General features: G+C 39.9%; 1 protein-coding gene across 5 annotated transcripts; it reads right to left on the reverse strand.

The window, feature by feature from the left end:
• Positions 1 to 512: 512 nt before the first annotated feature.
• LOC121321372 (regulatory factor X-associated protein) lies at positions 513 to 4797 on the reverse strand. Of its 5 annotated transcripts, none has more exons than XM_041260293.1 (3): positions 4010 to 4666; positions 1844 to 1954; positions 513 to 1583 (listed from the first exon to the last, which is right to left on the reverse strand). In XM_041260293.1, the coding sequence occupies exons 1-3, from the start codon at positions 4445 to 4447 to the stop codon at positions 1488 to 1490; spliced, it is 645 nt and encodes a 214-aa protein (XP_041116227.1). In that variant the 5' UTR covers positions 4448 to 4666; the 3' UTR covers positions 513 to 1487. The 5 variants fall into 5 exon arrangements, with proteins under 5 accessions (XP_041116227.1, XP_041116225.1, XP_041116223.1 ...); XM_041260291.1 differs by having other exon boundaries at positions 1844 to 1996; XM_041260289.1 differs by lacking the exon at positions 513 to 1583 and adding an exon at positions 4673 to 4797 and having other exon boundaries at positions 1604 to 1996; positions 4010 to 4448.
• Positions 4798 to 17869: the final 13072 nt, after the last annotated feature.

The following is a 17869-nucleotide window of genomic DNA, read 5'->3' on the forward strand; positions in this document are numbered from 1 at the left end:
TAATTATCATACACAAAAGAACCTGTTTTATTTTTTGTGGTTATGCTAATGAGACATCGTGGCCAGGTTGACTATACCAAGATTGACAAATGCTCTATCCTTCTGGGACAGACATGAATAGAGCCCTGGTAGTGACATGCCTTGAATGTGACAAGTTTGTCTGCTAATATTGCGACTACGCTGCTGTTGTCAGTTGGATGTCCCTAGAATTGAGATTTGAAAATCAGTTCGTTATCGTTACATAATTGGTGCCCTCTGTGGTACTGCAGTTAGTTTTTAAAAAATGGACACTCTTATACAAATTGCTCAATTACAACACAAACACAGTATGGTCCAGCTTATTTGTATTTATTCCAATTTTCTACTTCTTTAAGCAAGCAGTTCTGGTTCTGAACAAATGCTACAAAGTGGTTTTGAATGGGGATGGTGTATGCACTTGACTTTTTTGGGGGCAATAAAAGGAATTAAATGAATATAGACAGTACCTGATGCATAAAACATCTAGACACAACTAAGTTTGAAAAAGAAAATGTATTGTTCTCTGTTGCACCAATATGAATTTCTTGAATAAAACCAATTTGCTTAATAATAAATAAGAATTAAAACTGCAGATTCATGCTTAGATTCAGGAACCATTCATTATATTCTTTAGTACAAGGCCAATTAAGCAATGTACAACATCATTTTTTCATGCCTTTTAAAAACTCACTAAACAAGTTTAAGGTCTTTATACATTCTCAAGGATCTTGAGTGTTGATAGATTGCAAATTGCATTAAAAAAAGGAAATTCCTATGAAAAAAATGAACAACCTAACAACCTAAATTGTAACACAGCATCTAAATTACTATATGAGTGTTGCTATACTAGGTATCATATAGGCAACTTAAAAATGAAAAAAGAAACGTGCGAGCCTTTTACTTGTTCTTTAGAATCCATACAGTTATACTGTAAACAATGGATATAGATAAAAGGTTTTCAGCATATTATAGATGTTAGATGACAGCCTTAATAGCCCCTAGAACAGGACAGGCAACAGTAAAATGTTTAAGCCAACACATCTCTCCATCTTTACAATTTTGTCTGACATTATAACCACTTCAGTACAACTTCAGTATTAGCCTTGAACATAGCATCTTTTTTGGTAATTTACTTTAAAGTTAAAATTAGATTGCTGAGGTTATATTGTAATCCATGTGTTAACATTGGTACCTTCTTGGTAAATTGATAGGCACAGCTATCTTAAGTGTCTCAAGCTTCCCTTCTTGAATTATGTAAAATTCTAATTTTGTTAAGCACTTTGACAACTGTTTGGCGTTTGGGTAAATCAGCAATAAGACTGCAGTTCATCGATGGAAGAAACTCTGTTAGAAGTCCAATATTTTTAACATCATCTTCAAGGTATGTTTGCAAAGAACAACATACGTAGATGATTCAGACGTGGTTCTTGTTCATGTATAACAGCTCTTGTCAGTCCCAGCTGTACTTCTTAAAACTCTTGTTGTCTCTGGCCTTGTGCCTGGTTAGTTAGTAACCACTGTTGCTGCTTCAAGAAACTCACAACCTCTGGGCTTCGTAGTAATGACTGAAAACAAAAACAGAAAAAACATTTTGTGATGGGCCCAAATCCCTGTCTATATATATATATATATATAAAACACACACATACACCCACCACTTGCCGGTAGTTTTAATGCAGACTACCAGCAATCTCGACCACCAAATTAAATGTTGAGTTTGCTAGATGTAATAGAACATACTGTTGGTTTTAAAGCAATTTCGTGTAGGCATGAGAGAGGGAGGGGGAGGGGGGGGGTTAACAGATTTTTGAGGGTTAGTACTTACCAGTCTTTTTTGGTTTAATACTTGCTCCAATAGCGACGGCCTTGCTGGGCGGTCTCCTATAGTGCCAAGGTGTTGCTTAGTAACTGAAACAGGCCTCTCATCTGCACTATCCTGTTCAAAGGAGAAGACAACTCCTTCACTGTGGCTTTCACACTTCACAAGGGAATTAAATATTAAAAACACGCAAATCAAGTACAAAAAAGAACATGCCCAAAACTGTACTTTCACAAGGATTCTTTTTATACATCTGCTCAAACCCTATTCTAAAGATCTTGTGTCTATTAGTTACTGGTAGCAAAGCCATTGAAATAAGCTTTAAAATGTCAGTATTTGTCTAGTTCAGCCCCCACAAACAGAAAAGTTAATCAAAATTGTTTTGTTTTTTTAGTTCTACAAACTTAGGTTCAAATTAGGTTTGCAAGAGCTGGCAAGGTTCCTACTATACTTTGGACATTAAGTCCTAAACATTTTTTTTTTTTTGTTTGTTTTTGTTTTTTGCTACCACTAACTCACTGTAACATTTAATTGTTACTTGAGGACCAATAATAATAATAATAATAATAATAATAATAATAATAATAATAATAATAACAGGGGAGAGACGATTAATCGTGTATCGCAATGCAAGCTTGAAATGAGTAGCTAATATCACATTTATTAAACTGTACATCATGAACGAACAGGTCTTGGTTGTCTGAACGTAAACTCCACTTGATCCTAGACATATCCCGCTGTGCAATGAGCCGACCAGACGCTTGCAGAAGTTAAGCGTTAGAAGAGGAAATAATGTTCTTTTATTCTGTTTTCCAGCCTGGCCAACGGGAGTTGAGACAGCTGTGATTCTGGCCAATGGGAGTGTCGATTTTTTATTTGCAGAAAGAATGTGCGCCTCCTGTAAGCTATTTATTAAAGAGGACTACGGTGGCCCAAAAGTGCAAATCACTGTCATCTTAAAAAATGCAGGCGAATTAAAAAATTTCCAGCACCTTAAAGGGTGGTGAACACAAAAAAAGTATGTATTTCCGTCATACTTTTTTGTATTCGCCACCCTTTTAAGATGCAATCCATTTTTATTTCCGTCATACCTCATTCGCCAGGACACTTTAAGATGACACTGACTTGCACTTCTGCGCCACCGTAGACATAGCATATGCTTACATTTCTTACGAGTTTAATTTTATATTTGTTCAGTTTCAGTGCGCCCTAGCAATGTTTTTATTTGGTTGAATGATCCTTAAACTCTGATTTAGTTAAATATGTTACTTTCATTAAATAAATGTTAATCCTGATGAAAATTACTTAATACTGATTTTATCATTAACTTAAATTATTTCTAACCACATTTAAAAACAGCACCGTATACAATAGTATGCAAAATAAAATTACATACTCACCCTTAACTTGAAAAATACAAATACTTAGTGATAAAATGTATGGTATAACAATAACAATAATAATAATATACTGCGTTAAAGTTATGTATGATACAATCAAAAGCGCTGATGTAAATTAAAAAAAAAAAATAACATCACAACTTAATGTTGAAAGACTTGATATTTAGATTTTTCTAAAAGAAACACATGAACAAACTCTGTACTTTAATAGTTATCAAACACATTGCTTGTATTTGTGTTCCTCTCAGAAATGTGGTAAGGAGACTTTGGTTAATTAAGTTAAATCTGATATCCCAGAAACTCTAGCTGAGATACTGCTTTGTCTAAAATTCAAACAAGTGCTATACTACTTAGTGGTAAATACAATTAGTTTTCAACTGAATGTGTGGACCAGGACCTAGATCTGAAATATTTTCAAGTCCGTCAAGCAAAGACTTTCATAGGTACCATGATACGATTCGTATCGTATCGTGATTGGTGTATCGTTTCACCCCTAAATAAAATAATAAAAAAAAAAAAAAAAAAAACGTTTGCACAGTAGAGTGCTAAAACAGAACTGGCTCATCGAGAACGTTAATACCCAAATGGCAAACAACAGTAAGTAAGCAAGAACCGGACTTTTGCTGTCAGGTCAGTGGTTCTACACAATTCCAGTAAAACTGGATGTCCGGTCAAAAAACCGGGCAGTTGGCAAGCCTAACCCTATGTAAATCACACACTATCGAGAAAAGAAAACCATGCAAAGACGACAATGCAGTTGAAAGACCCTTACATCTAGTTTGCTTGTACTGGTTACAGCCTGCTCGTTCTTCTTTTTCTTGTACTTGTCCTTGTACATTTTATTTCTGTGTTTCTTGCACATCCAAGGTTTTCTCTGTTTGGCCACTTGAGTAGTGGTCTCTGTGCAGCCCTCATAAGTGCAAGGCTTGGTCACAGTCTCGTCACCAAAACAAGCGTCGTCGTCGTTCAACTCCTCGGGGCTTGCGGTGCTGTCTCTGGGGTCGGAGGTGTCTAGAACATCGCTCTCTTCGCCGGGATCGTCCGCAATTTCATAGAGCACCATATTTTCAGGTTCTTGAGGGGTGGTGATATTCGTCCTGGTTTCAATAGGTGTACTATTACCAGCGTAATACATCTTCACATCTTGTGAGACAACGACCGAAATGTTTGTTTCAGTGTTCATGTTTTTAGTATTACCTTCTTCACTCATTCTGCGAATAAAACAAGTAAACAATTACTACTTAATAGATATGTATTCCACTAGGTCCAAACAAAACGGATGTGTGTAAACTGCTCCATACTATGCACTATTTGGAAATAATGGAAATGCAAAAAAAAATAAATAAATACAAAAACAAAAGGCTACGCTATCGCTCAGCTGCCTACGGTAATACCGGTTTATATGTACTTAAGATTGTAATATTTTGTACTACACCTGACGTTTTTAAATATAAAAAACAAGTTTAAAATCAAAACAGCGTTCCCGCGATCACACAAAAGAGTAAACACAAATACATCCAGCTCGACTTTCCTTGTTCCTTACAACTTCCTCCTGAACCACATAAAAAATGAAACAACGACGCTGCTTTGCATGAGCTTCAAAATCGTTTCATATTATTGTAGTGCCACCTTCTGGAATATACTTGTGATGACCTGCATCCAAGCACAGATCGTTAGAATTGCAGGTGACGGTTTTGTTCAGCTTATATGAAACTTCCATTTTTTTCATAAAGCAATCATGTTTTACAGTGGAGTTTGTCGGCATTACCCTCCAGGCAGTGTTGTTTAGTTGTAGAGACACAAGCAACCCATCGGTGAACCTCGGTGGGGGTGAAAAGTGGAGGTTCCCCAGTGGCCCATCTGGTAGCTCAGCCAGGTGGTGTACATTCATACAGCACAGGTTCACATTCTGGCTATGCAAAGCAGGCCAGTCTTCACTGGGAGTGCCACATTGGCACTGCCATGGATTAGGGAAGCAAAACCATCAGGGACTGTTTCTCCTCATCACTCAACAGCAAACCCTGCTGGCAAGGCATCCAGTGAGCTCAAAGCAGACACCTGCAGGGCTGGGCCTTTGCCCTCCAGAGGTTAACAGCTCACTGACATCCGTTCTTTAATTCCTTGGTGAAAAAGGAAGCTGGTTTGGGCATGGGATCGGAGGACACCCATTGAATCTTCAGGTCTCCTTCAGGTCATTGACTGCACCCCCTGTCAGACTAAGGTTTTTTTGTATCATTTTGTTCCTTAACATGTCTAGATTCCATTTTTTCCTGTTGCCAAGCTGAGTTTGTGTCCATTTGGCTTGGCAACAGTATATTCTGAATTTACTTCTCATATCTGAAAATTTAGATATTGAAAAGCAGAGGTTTTATTATTTTTTATTACAGCATTGAATGTGTTATTACAATGTAGATTATACCATTAACATTATAACTATAATTAGGGCTGTAAATCTGTTTAATTTATAACAATCAGCACCAAAACTGCAAGGCTTGAGAGGAATGAAGACTTCATTAGCAGAGGTAGAAGCATACAAAGTAGTACCAGCTCTGTTGTGGTTTTGTGTTTCTCTTCTATAGCGTTTTTTTCTTGTAAGTACTAGATTAGCAAAAATGTATTTTAATTTTCCACAGCTATAAAAAAAAAAAAAAAAAACCCACAAAAACAAATCTACAACCAGTGTGTCCTACACTGTTTAAACAGTATGCTGTTTCTTCACCTGTTTCCCCCTCTGCCTACCCTGAAGCTACAGCAACGGCAGAGGAGAATGTGAGAGTGTGAGAAAGGGACGTTGGATTGTTCCTTTTTCTTTACCGAAGCAATGTATTTTCCTTTAACTATTTTTACTGGAGTCCAGTGGAATTGTGAACGCAGTTAACAAATAAATGTAAAGTTTTTTTTGGGGGGGGGGATTCAGCCACATTTCGGGACTGCTTTTAAGTTAACTGTTTTTTCTTTCCCGAGTTTTAAACCGGGTTTGTTTTTCCTTTTTATTTAGACTGACCTAACGGGATATTTTGTAAGTGACTTTTTAGACGAGAGGATTTAAAAGAAGTTTGTTTGTTGTGGATTTTCACCTTTTGGTATTTGAGTCACATTTTTAATTTAATTATTTTTGCACAATTTAAAATGTTTCAAGTTCTTTTTGGTTAGTTATTTCTTTGCACTTTATCTTTTGGTTTTTGTTCTTGTAATACGATTTTGTGGTTATTTTATTATTACTACACACTACTTGTAAAACCCCCGTTCTTCTTTAGCCATTTTTTTGCTCGCTGTTTAACTGTGATAGTGCTCTCCTGTAGGATCTTTTTGTAAACATTTTAGTTAAATTGAATTCCACTGCTCTTGAGAATTGTTTGGTAACCTTGTGTTGTTTGTCCTTTGTGTACACATTACTTTCTTTTGAAATTCCAGACCCTTCAATATTTAGTCAATTTGAGTTCTCCAACCTCTCAAATTGGAGTGACGTAGACAACTAAATTTTAGCCCTATTTAATAATTATCGGAGGCATTACACGAAGGACAGCAAGATATTTTTAGGATGATAGTTTTGACTGTCTGTTAAGGCTGTACGCCGTTCCCAAAAAACGGCACGTCGCAAGACTGTAGATGGTGTAATTACAACTTTTTGCATAGGATTGGAGACACTGATCAGAAATTCAGTCTGGAGGATGTACTGAACGTTTTGTAGTCTAAAAGTAACATTTGAACTTGCCAGTAGTCAAAAGCAATAGTTTTGATAAATGGTTTTGGTGTACTATTTATAAGGTCTTGTGTATGTTGATGTAGCTAAAAAAGCATTTGGTGAACTTTCCCTGAATTCTTGTTTTTGCCGCACCTCCGACATGAAATACACAAAAAATCTGTGTGCCAAAATTGTAGCCTTATTCTTGATCTCCATACAAGAACTGTCTTCACGAAAAAAAAAAAAAAAAAGTCAAGGTGAAAAGGCTGCTGGTCCAAATCGCAGCTGTGAAAGTAGAGCAGTAATCAATAGTCAATTTTCTTACCACAATAGCAGTACCAGGAAATGCTCTTTTCTTTTGGTTCTTTGATCTAAATATTCCATATTTAGGATTGTCTTACTGACCCAATTTTCTACTTTGTATTGAGGATGGGGAAAAGGATTAGCACTTGACAAAGGCTCTTACTGTAGCCTTCCAGAGAAGCAGGATTGTGGATAACTGTAAAATTTTGCACAACCATTTTTTGGAGCAGCCTTTGTCATTAGATACAGGGACCAATGTATATGGTTTGTTGAAAAGTGGAGGGCAAACTGAAGGACTAACTGCGATTAAGCTTCAAGAAACCAAGCTGTCAATCTTTGCAGTGTTACCTTTTTAATTGTTACCCCACAAAACTGGGCAGGTGTTTCAGTATACAATGTTCAATATGTACTTAGAGTATGTAACAAATGCAAGCAGAATCAATTGGCTCAATCAGTACCAATGCTTTACATAGAATTGTTACACTGTTTTAAAAAGGAAAGTATTCTCCAAGTACTACAGTACAAAACATTTGGTTTACTTAAACTATATTGGATTGATAGGTTTAAAAAAAAAAAAAAAAAAAGTGCAATTCCCCACTCAGTTCTGGAAACCTGTTGGTTCAGTGGGCACCCCCCGATCAAGCCAGCTTCCTTGATCATCCAGGAACTCTAAGGCGGATGTTAACGAGCAACCGACCTTTGGCGTTGCCTTTGAGCTCACTGGACGCTTGGCCAGTAGGATTCATTGTAGCGCGATAAGGAGAAACAGTCTGCCCATTTTGCCTCCCTAACCCACAGGAGCACAGAACCAATGCAACACTCTCGTCCGAGACCCCCGCGAAGACCGGCCTGTGCTGCATGTCTCACGCTGCGCATGACCCTGGAGTGTACCAAATTGGTGTATGCCATCATTGTTTTGCTATGTTATTGGAATAACTGATATTTGCAGAAACAACTCAGTATATGAAGTGGCCAGAAACAGGTGTCATGTCATGGTTCCATATGAATTCAAAAACAGCCAAAACACCCTCTAGTTTCACATGTATTCCAACTGCATGTGCACAGACACTTTTCTGATTGTATAGATCACTCCCAATCCCCCCCCTCCCACCAAAAGTCAGACATTCAATTTTTTTTTACTTCCATAAGTAGTCCTGTGATATGACTAGGCTTGGTACAATTTTTATTTTTTATTTTTTTGCCAAAAAGGAATTTACCGTTTCTTTCAATCTTTATTTTTTATATATAAGTATGCCATTAAAAAAAACCATTTAGCAAAACCCATTTCATATTCAGCATGAAACAAAACCACGGTTACCAACATTCGAATTGAAATAATGCTTGGTCACAGCAGAGCTATACCTTGTAAAGATAAGATCCTTCACAAATTAAAATATAGTCTCAAACTGTAGAAAACGCAGCATATAAAAAGTGTATTACACTTTCATAGCATAGAGTAAAAATATGCACGGAACAAAGACATTAGATAGTTGAACAGAACTTGCACCTCTTATTTGGAGTCTAAGCTCCACCCCTCTCCTGCTTCAGCACAGCCGGACTCAGTCACTGGAAGGCTTCGTCCTGCCCTGGAGACTTCAGCCATCAGCTAGGGTATTGTGCTAAATATTCATTTAGTGTTACTCTTGCTCCCCATTTTGAAATCAAAACCAGTAACTGTCACCATATGCCTAAAGCAAAAGCTTACGTACACCTTAACCCGCTAATTTCATAAGTAGGCACTTTGAATGACAGGCGCTCTAGCTAGCAAATGCAGTCTGTGCAGGTCTTGATGATTGACAGTCATTTAAACAAATGAGCATTCTAGGTGAAACGACAATACTAATGGACCACAAAAGGATTGACAGCAACCCCCAGCCATTCAGAGCAGAATGGAGATGGGACAGACAGCAAGTATAAACTACAAACTAGATGATTGTTAAATGATTTTTTGGCAAAAAAAAAAAAAAAGAGTGGTTTTACTGATATTCATCAAATATTTCAGTGAAACTCTAGGAATTCGACATTTGAGTTTTACCGGATTAATATAAAAATGTCATTACATTAATTCTGTCTGCCCTCAAATACGAAGCCCTGTACAAATCAGTTTCTCTAATCCTAACATGCAAACCACTTCAATACTGAGGGGAGAACCACAAGACAGAATTAACACAAGATAAAGGTTTATTCAAATTAGAGACTGCTTTTCTGGGACATGACAATTTGCAAGACAACTCATTTCTTGAGGAAGAGCATTACAACAGATAACAGGAGTAGCAAACCAAGCAGCCCCAGGAGACCATGGAAGTGCGTCCAGTGCTTCTCTGAAAGAGGAAGACGCAAAAAAGGTTAGTGGCAGAATATTTTAGTGCTGAAGTGAATAATGATGAAGCTTCAGATCAGGCACTCCTCAGCGCACTTCACCAAGACCTAGATACTTGAGCTTTGGCCTAAACAAGAGAGCAACCTCCATCTTCAATTAGGAACAATACATGAAGAAGGATAGTACTGCTTCAATGCACCATCTCAAAATCACTTACCCATTTGAACGTGGGGCATTCCATGGGGCACGTTCTCATCCAAAATGAAGGTTCCTTCACCGACAGATATGAGGCTGGCCTGACCATGAGCAAATCGCTTCACTACATTTGATTTCCTAGGACAGGGCTTTCCTGCACAGCGCCCTCCCACACCAAGATCTACTGGAATAGGCATATCTGTGGAAGGAGCAAGTCATCTGGAATAACTAACCAACATTTTATCAAGTGGTATAACTATTGGCCAAAACTAGTTAACGGGGGAGGGGCAGAATTTGACAAATACTTCAGGGGTAAGTCTAAAATGGCCAAGCTTTAAAAGGACCAACATCCTTGGAAGTTGTGGGTCCAACTAGTGCTTTTCAGCAACATACCTCTCCCATTAAAGCATCCTTCATTACAAACACGGTGTTCTGGAGAGCACACTTCAGTTGAACACTTGAAATAGATCTAAGAGAGAAAGTAAATAGTCAGAGCAGCATTTGTCTAAAAATACCATTTATGACTAGGCCCTTGGAGGCAAGCACGAGTATATGATTAGACCATTATAAAAAGATACTCGCCACTTCGTCCAAATACTGCTTGATCTTGTAGTCCAGGAACCGGAAGATTTGTATTTCAAAGCGTCGAGTGTGCTTGGATACAGGCATGTTATTGTGTTTGACATGGAGGCCAGCAGCACTGCTATAATCCAGGATGTTTGGACAACTGTGGGGTAGAAATTCAGAAGGGAGTCCGACAGCTGCCAACTAGGAGGCTTGAAGTGCATGGCAGCCATATTGTAATGCTTCTAGCAACTGCAACAGTCTAGCTTGCAAAGATTTACTTCAGGTGTTTGCAGCCAACAATAATCTGAGCCATTGACTGAACCTGTTGCTGAAGTTACAAGTCCTATATAAAATACAAGTAGGTGGTGATGTACCCTTGCAGTGGCTACATTTCTGAAGGATTAATTTTAGAAAGAGAGAATAAAAGGTCAGCAATTTGGTCACTGGTCATATCTGGCAGTAGCTGCTGGACAAAGCCCTGGCATGTTGCTTTGTCCAGACAAATGGAGACATCAGGATATTTGAACCCTGTCAATGATGCAGGATACTCACCCTTCATATATGATCACCCAGGCAGCTTGAGAGGACTGGGGATAGGCAATGCAGTAGTGGACCAGCAGAACTACATTAGGGTTAGGAGGGTTTACAAGCTGCACTTCCAGATACACCTTGCTTCTAAGCAAGAAGCTCAGGGGCAGATGGGACTGTGGGTAGAAGCTGGTGTCTGCAAGAGACAAGCATTTTAGAATAACCAGACACAAAGTACTGCATGTGCATCGCTCTTAATACACCAGCCACTGAAAGAGGGATTTGAGCAAGTCAAATCTAGCAGTCATGCTGGGACATGATGCCCAACATACGGCTACAGCTCCACAAGACCAAATGAGAGAAGTTACACTGAAAGACATTACCTTTGTCATCAAGTAGACTATGTTCTTATTAAATGGCGTAAAAAAGGTTAGACATGATTTCAATTACCTGTGGCAATCCTTAACCTAACTGCAAGAGAGCCAAAAGCCAAGGCTGCTGATGGAGGCGGTGGGTTCACCACCAAGTAGCCAGTGCTGGCCATATTTCCTTTAGAATAGCGACATTCCACCTGGAAACTGCAGTGCAGAGAGGTGACAGTGAAGATCAAGAATCCATTTAGTTACCAGTTGGCACAGATGTTCCATTCAGTAATAAAGCCATGAGGGCTTTTACTCCAATCATGGGGTCCCCCACCCACCCATTACAACCAGCAAAATAGGCTTCTTTCAGCAAGAGGGTTAACTGGCTGCCTGTTCCTAGCTTGTGTAAAAGAAATTACCGATAAGAGTGGTCTCTGGTAATTTGTCCATACATCTGCTGGATCCCCCGAACCAAGCCATGAACTTCAGCAAGATAGACTGTAGTCTCTGCCACAGTCTACAGAAAAAACAAAAAGCTTGCAGGCGAGAACACTGAAGCAGACAGGAGGAGGATTGTAAAATCAACTGGGCCAGTCCAAAACCAGTGGTATTCCAATAGATTAGCACCCCCCTCCCCCTTAAACATATGGCTATAAATAAGGGACTGTAATACCTAAAAAAGTCCTAGTACTACCTTTGTGGTAAAACCGCACACATTGCAGTACCCAGGAGAGTGCACTTACAAAGACGTGTGTCCCACAGCCAGTCACATGAAATTTAAAGATGGCAAAGTCTGGAGTGCAGATTACAGGGGCACAGGATTGGTTTCCTGCAATTACCAGACTGCAAGGATCAATCTCTGGCTTGGTTGAGGTGCGGTATACTGCAAATACAAAATGCCCATCTGCTGTGCACGCTGAAAGAGAAAGCCAAGAACTACATTAATGCAAATGCATGCAATAGTGAAACTTGTAGGAAATCTTCCACTTATGAAAGTATGTTTAGCAAGGCTGGAATTCAATCATGTTACAAAAGTCTTCTTCCTCCCCCCAAAGAATTATGTAGTCTCCATTTCTTTGCAAACTGTTCAATCTGGATTGCTCATTAGATGAGTAGTGCTATATATCAAAGTGTAAAACAAAGCCATACCATCCAGAGGATAGTAACACTGGGAAGTTGTTGCATCCACACAGCATCCACTGGCCACACACTGTTGTGGATCAGCATTAGGTAGACTGCAAGCAACCTGCTGACTTCTTGGTATCTTGCACCCTGCAAAACAGTAAACTTCAATGCTTGTTGTATAGGGAAGACCCTGTAGTTTAGGTTTTAATATCTCGAAGTAAATCCTCAACTTTGTCAAGCAGCACATTGTATTCAATTAAATGCAACACAAGACTGAAGCACTCCTGCATTATGAAGAAGTGTCCAGTGAATTAACACTTACCCTCACGTGGAACTAGGCCAGGAACAGGACACGTGGCCTGTATATCTCCTCGCTCCCCAGTAAGAGTTGTGTAAATCACTCTCAGGATATAGAAGTTGTTCTGGAAGTGGAAAGAGAGTCGATAGAATCCTTGACAGGATTTTGATCACTTGCAATACAAATGGGGATCACAGCTGCAATTGCCCTCAGCTTACCAGTATCTTGACATGACAGGCCTTGTAAGGAGCGGTCAAGATGTTCTTGCCGTTTCCTCTCACCACACTGTATCCACAAGTCTTGGGAGCACTGGCAACAGCTACCAAGTTGTTGGATTCATCTATAACAAATGCCACATTTACAGCATGCTTCCTGTTTTACAGCACCCACATTACTGTGTAGCAAGCCAACTCACCTATTAAATGGATATCTTGTAGCAGTCCCCCAGGAAGCTCCACTGTCATGCAAGTATCACTGCAGAGGACAGAAACCCCAAAGGGAGGGAGTGATGATCCTGTTGGTAAAGCTGCACTGGTTGGACACTTCATCTGCACCGGTACCCTTTTCCCATTAAGGGTTACATATACTAGAGTCAGGACATAATTCCCATTCTGGAAGAGAATTAAGGGAGGGAAGAGAACAAGTGAGGATATTTACATGCATAGGAATTTTAAAAGCAACAGAAAGCTGAAAATATTTACCATCATCTTCACATCACAGGCTGTATAAGGAGTTGTGAAGATGTTCTTTCCTCTCCCATGCAACAAGCTGTATCCACACTTTCTGGTATCATATTTGACAATTACCAGAGAGTTGAATTTATCTGCAAGCAGCAAGGTTGCCATGAAATTGGGTTTCCAGGGTTATCTTCATTGCCAAGCAATTTGGGTGGGAAGTTATCTGGGACAAGGCACAACTTACCTATCAGGGCTACTTGTTCAATTGGTCCTCCAGGCAGCTCTATTGTCATGGTGGAGGCTTTGCAGACAGTGGGTATTGTTGGTTTTCCAGTAGTGGTTGTAGTGGTTGTTTTTGTAGGCTCTACAGCACTGGTTGGGCAGATCATCTGAACATACCCTTGTTGCCCAGACGTTGTATAGCGGAGAGTCAAGATGTAGTTCTCATTCTAGAACACAAGAGGAAGTTAACTTCAAATGTAGATTCAGGAAACAAGGAAATGGCAGGCTTGGGGTAGTCCAGACACATTCTGGTCATATCAGCAGATGTCAAACGGCATGCTTTGAAGTATGCTTTCAAATACCAGAAGATATACTAGGCACACTTAAATATGAAGCCCAGCATTTTGCATCAATTTGATCTCCCACTGAAATGGGACAAAACATTTGCCAGGACTAGTTTCAAATGAGCCTTTCTATTTCCATTCCAAACCAGCAGTGTGCTGCTGAAATTCAGGACAAAGCTATGCTTCGGTAGTTCAAAACAATATTCTCACTGACACGTGCTATACTACTTTCAAAATGTCTATGCTTTGGATTCCCATGCTTCTTGGAGAAGGAGTTTGGTCAAGAATGCCAGTTACTGATCTGCCTGTGCTCTACTTATAGCTCTAAATATCCAGCAAGTAAAATGATTGTCACTATAGAATCATTGTACACCCAGTTTAAATCCACCAGTGTCCAGGTTTGTTTCAATTGTTTCAACCCCCCCCACCCCCCGCCCCGATTACCAGTATCCTGACATCACAGGCTTTGTAGGGGGTTATGAAAAGGGTCCTTCCACTTCCCTGCAGCAAGGTGTAGTTGCAGTACACAGGAGCTTTGTTGACAACTATCCATTTGTTGGAATAATCTACAAAAGAAAGTTACCATAAGGATCTCCCTACTGTGCCATGACTAAATTTACAGGTGTCTAGCAAAACACCAACTCACCTAGAAGCTCCACTAGGACTAGAGGTTCCATGGGCAGCTCCACCATCATGCCAGAGGAGTTGCACACCACATCTGGCGTGGGAGGGGTCCTTGTTGATTTTGTGGTTGTGTTTGTAGTTGCAGGTGCTTTTGTTGGTTCTCCTGCACTAGTTGGACATTTCATCTGCACGTACTTTACTGTACCATTAATTGTTGTATAGCGTAAGACCAAGAAGTAGTTCTCATTCTAGAAGAAAATTCAAGATGTGCATTAAAAGGGTTTCAGAGCTTAGGGTAAGAAGGAAGCAAGTCACTAAAATCAGAAGCACAATCTGGAACCAGCCGATACTGAATTTGTGTCTTTCCAGCAACACTAATCTTGGATTAGTTCATGCAACATTAGGAAATCCAAGAGCTGTGCAAATCAGGTTAAGTGAATCCTGGCCCTATCTGTTGTGAGAGCACTACTTTAATTCTCTACCACCCCCTTTTGCAGTTGTGTTTTCAATCCAAATTTGAACAGAAGCACAGAGTAGTCTATTTTGTTAAACAAAAATGGGATTACCAGGATCTTTACATCACACGCCGTGTAGGGGGTTTTGAAGAGGTTCCTTTCCCCGACCTGCATCAAGGTGTAGTTGCAATTCTCAGGAGCATCAATGACAGCTACCCACTTGTTAGATTCAGCTACAAGAGAAAAGTTGGCATAATTTCCTCATACCCTTATCAAGTTAATCCACATGAACAAAAATAACTCAACCTCACCTAGCAGCTCTACTAGTACTAGATGTTCCTTGGACAGCTCCACCACCATACCAGAGGCTGTGCAGACCAGAGGTGGCTCCAAACCAGACGTTCTCATAGTTCTCCTAGTAGTCCTTCCAGTGGTCCTCCTAGTAGTCCTTCCAGTGGTCCTCCTAGTAGTCCTTCCAGTGGTCCTCCTAGTAGTCCTTCCAGTGGTCCTCCTAGTCTTAGTGGTTGTAGTTACAGAGGCTTTTGTTGGTTCTCCAGCACTAGTTGGACATTTCATCTGCACATACTTTACTGTAGCATTAATTGTTGTATAGCGTAAGGCCAAGAAGTAGTTCTCATTCTAGAAGAAAATTCAAGAGATGCATTAAAAGGGGTTCAGAGTTTAGGGTAAGAAGGGAGTCACTAAAATGAGAAGCAGAATCTAGAACCAGCTAATACCTAATTTGGGTCTTTGCAGCAACACTAATCTTCTCTACCATCCCCCTTTTGCAGATGTAGTTTCAATCCGAATTTGAACAGAAGCACAGAATGGTTATTTTGTTAAACAAAAATGGGATTACCTGAATCTTGACATCACACGCCGTGTAGGGGGTTTTGAAGAGGTTCCTTTCCCCGACCTGAATCAAGATGTAGTTGCAATTCTCAGGAGCATCAATGACAGCTACCCACTTGTTAGAGTCAGCTACAAGAGAAAAGTTGGCATAATTTCCTCATGCCCTTATCAAGTTAATCCACATGAACAAAAAGAACCCAACCTCACCTAGCAGCTCTACCAGTACCAGATGTTCCTTGGACAGCTCCACCACCATACCCGAGGCTGTGCAGACCACAGTTGGCTCAGAGTAGGTCTTCCTAGTAGTGATTCCAGTGGTCCTCGTAGTCCTCCTAGTAGAGATTCCAGTGGGCCTCCTAATAGTGGTTCCAGTGGCCCTTGTCTTCCTAGTAGTGGTCGTAGTTACAGGAGCTTTTGTTGGTTCTCCAGCACTGGTGGGGCATGTCATCACCACATCCCCTTTTTTGCCACTAGTTGTCAAATACCATATCTTCAAAACATAATTTTTATTCTAGAACAAAGAGAAAACATATTTAATGTACTAGGGGTTACGGTTTTCGGTAAATACCAACCGAATTTAACGTTCAAAGTTACCAGCGTTTATTATAAAAACTGAAACGCAGAATCTCCACTTGTTTTTATTTTGTACTCCATTTCCCCTGTCGACAATGCGCAAGAAAGCTTCCCACATCAGTTCATATCTAGCAAAACACACTCCTCACATTCTGTAATATCCAGAACAATCCTCAAGGTCTGCTGCCAGCTTGTACGTGTATTGACTACAATCAAAGCAGACAATTTGAAAACTGCTGGTGAAAACCAAGTTTAAGTTGGATGTACAAAGTTAATTTCAACGCAGCAGACAAACCGACTGCAGCATTTGTGCCACACTTTCTTAAATTTGGCCTGGCTTTGGTTTCAGGCAAGTAAATGCCTTTTACTAGTGTCACGCTGCAAAGAAAATGCGTTATTGACATTTATGTACCAGTTTCTACTGTGGAACATGGGTAGGAGGGTTGTTTTAACCGATTTTTACCTGTGTCAGTCTTGAAAATAAGTGGCAACAAGTACCTGCTGATTTTTTATTTTATGCCACAAATCCAAACGGATTTCCACGCTTTTAAAAACTTGCAAGATGCTGGATATCTGATCTAAAGTTAAATCTTAAGCGTTAAATCAGAGGTTCGCAGCCTAAGGTTTGCATTACTCTTGGTTGCAGTCTCATGGGTTATAGCGAAAAGTGAGAAACTTGAATGATGCAATGCTTAGCAAGGCCTACAGTAACAATAGTACTGACCAGATAAGCATATCCATTTAGAACTACACTCTTACTGCTACAATGACCTGGGAGACAAGGTGGCTTGTTAGATTTAGCCGTTTTGACTTGCAGTCAAAAGCAGACAAGGTTTAAATTTTACAGCTGCTGCATTGTGCAGCAGGACTGCTTGGTTGCTAGGATAGACTGCTAGAAGTTAAGGCAGTATTTGAGAGAGAGCAAATAAAGCAACAATGCTTTCAGTACGTCAGCTTACATGTTCAGGGGGGTCAACTCCAGCCAGCATGTCAAAGTGCAGCAACACAGTTCTCTATACTTTAAGCATCCAGATTTCTGGGCAAAGCCCAAGAAGTTACTCCAACTGCTCAATCGTGGCACAGCCACATAACCAAGCACAACTTCCCACTGACTGGCTGAACATTTGAATGGCCAACTTCTAGTTCTCATTTCATATGAAATCCACTGCCTTTTTTGTATATATTTGTACACCTATCCTTGGAGCAGAGATTGAGAACCACTGTTAGATAGTCACTGCTACAAACTTGAGGGACAAAAGGGAAGCAGAGCAAATTGGGCCAATCATATCATTGTTTACTAGACTTCAAATTAAGCTATGTTAAAAGCCCACACAAGTCTATTGGGAGAGAGAAACAGAGGATCAAAAACCACAGGGTTCACCTTATTTCCAAATCAGACAAAACTATTACCAGTATCCTGACATCACAGGCCGTGTAGGGGGCTATGAAGAAGTTCCTTCCCCTTCCCTGTAACAAGGTGTAATTGCAGTACTTGGGAGCAT

The sequence above is a fragment of the Polyodon spathula genome, chromosome 9, assembly GCF_017654505.1.
Source record: "Polyodon spathula isolate WHYD16114869_AA chromosome 9, ASM1765450v1, whole genome shotgun sequence".
Taxonomy (NCBI): domain Eukaryota; kingdom Metazoa; phylum Chordata; class Actinopteri; order Acipenseriformes; family Polyodontidae; genus Polyodon; species Polyodon spathula.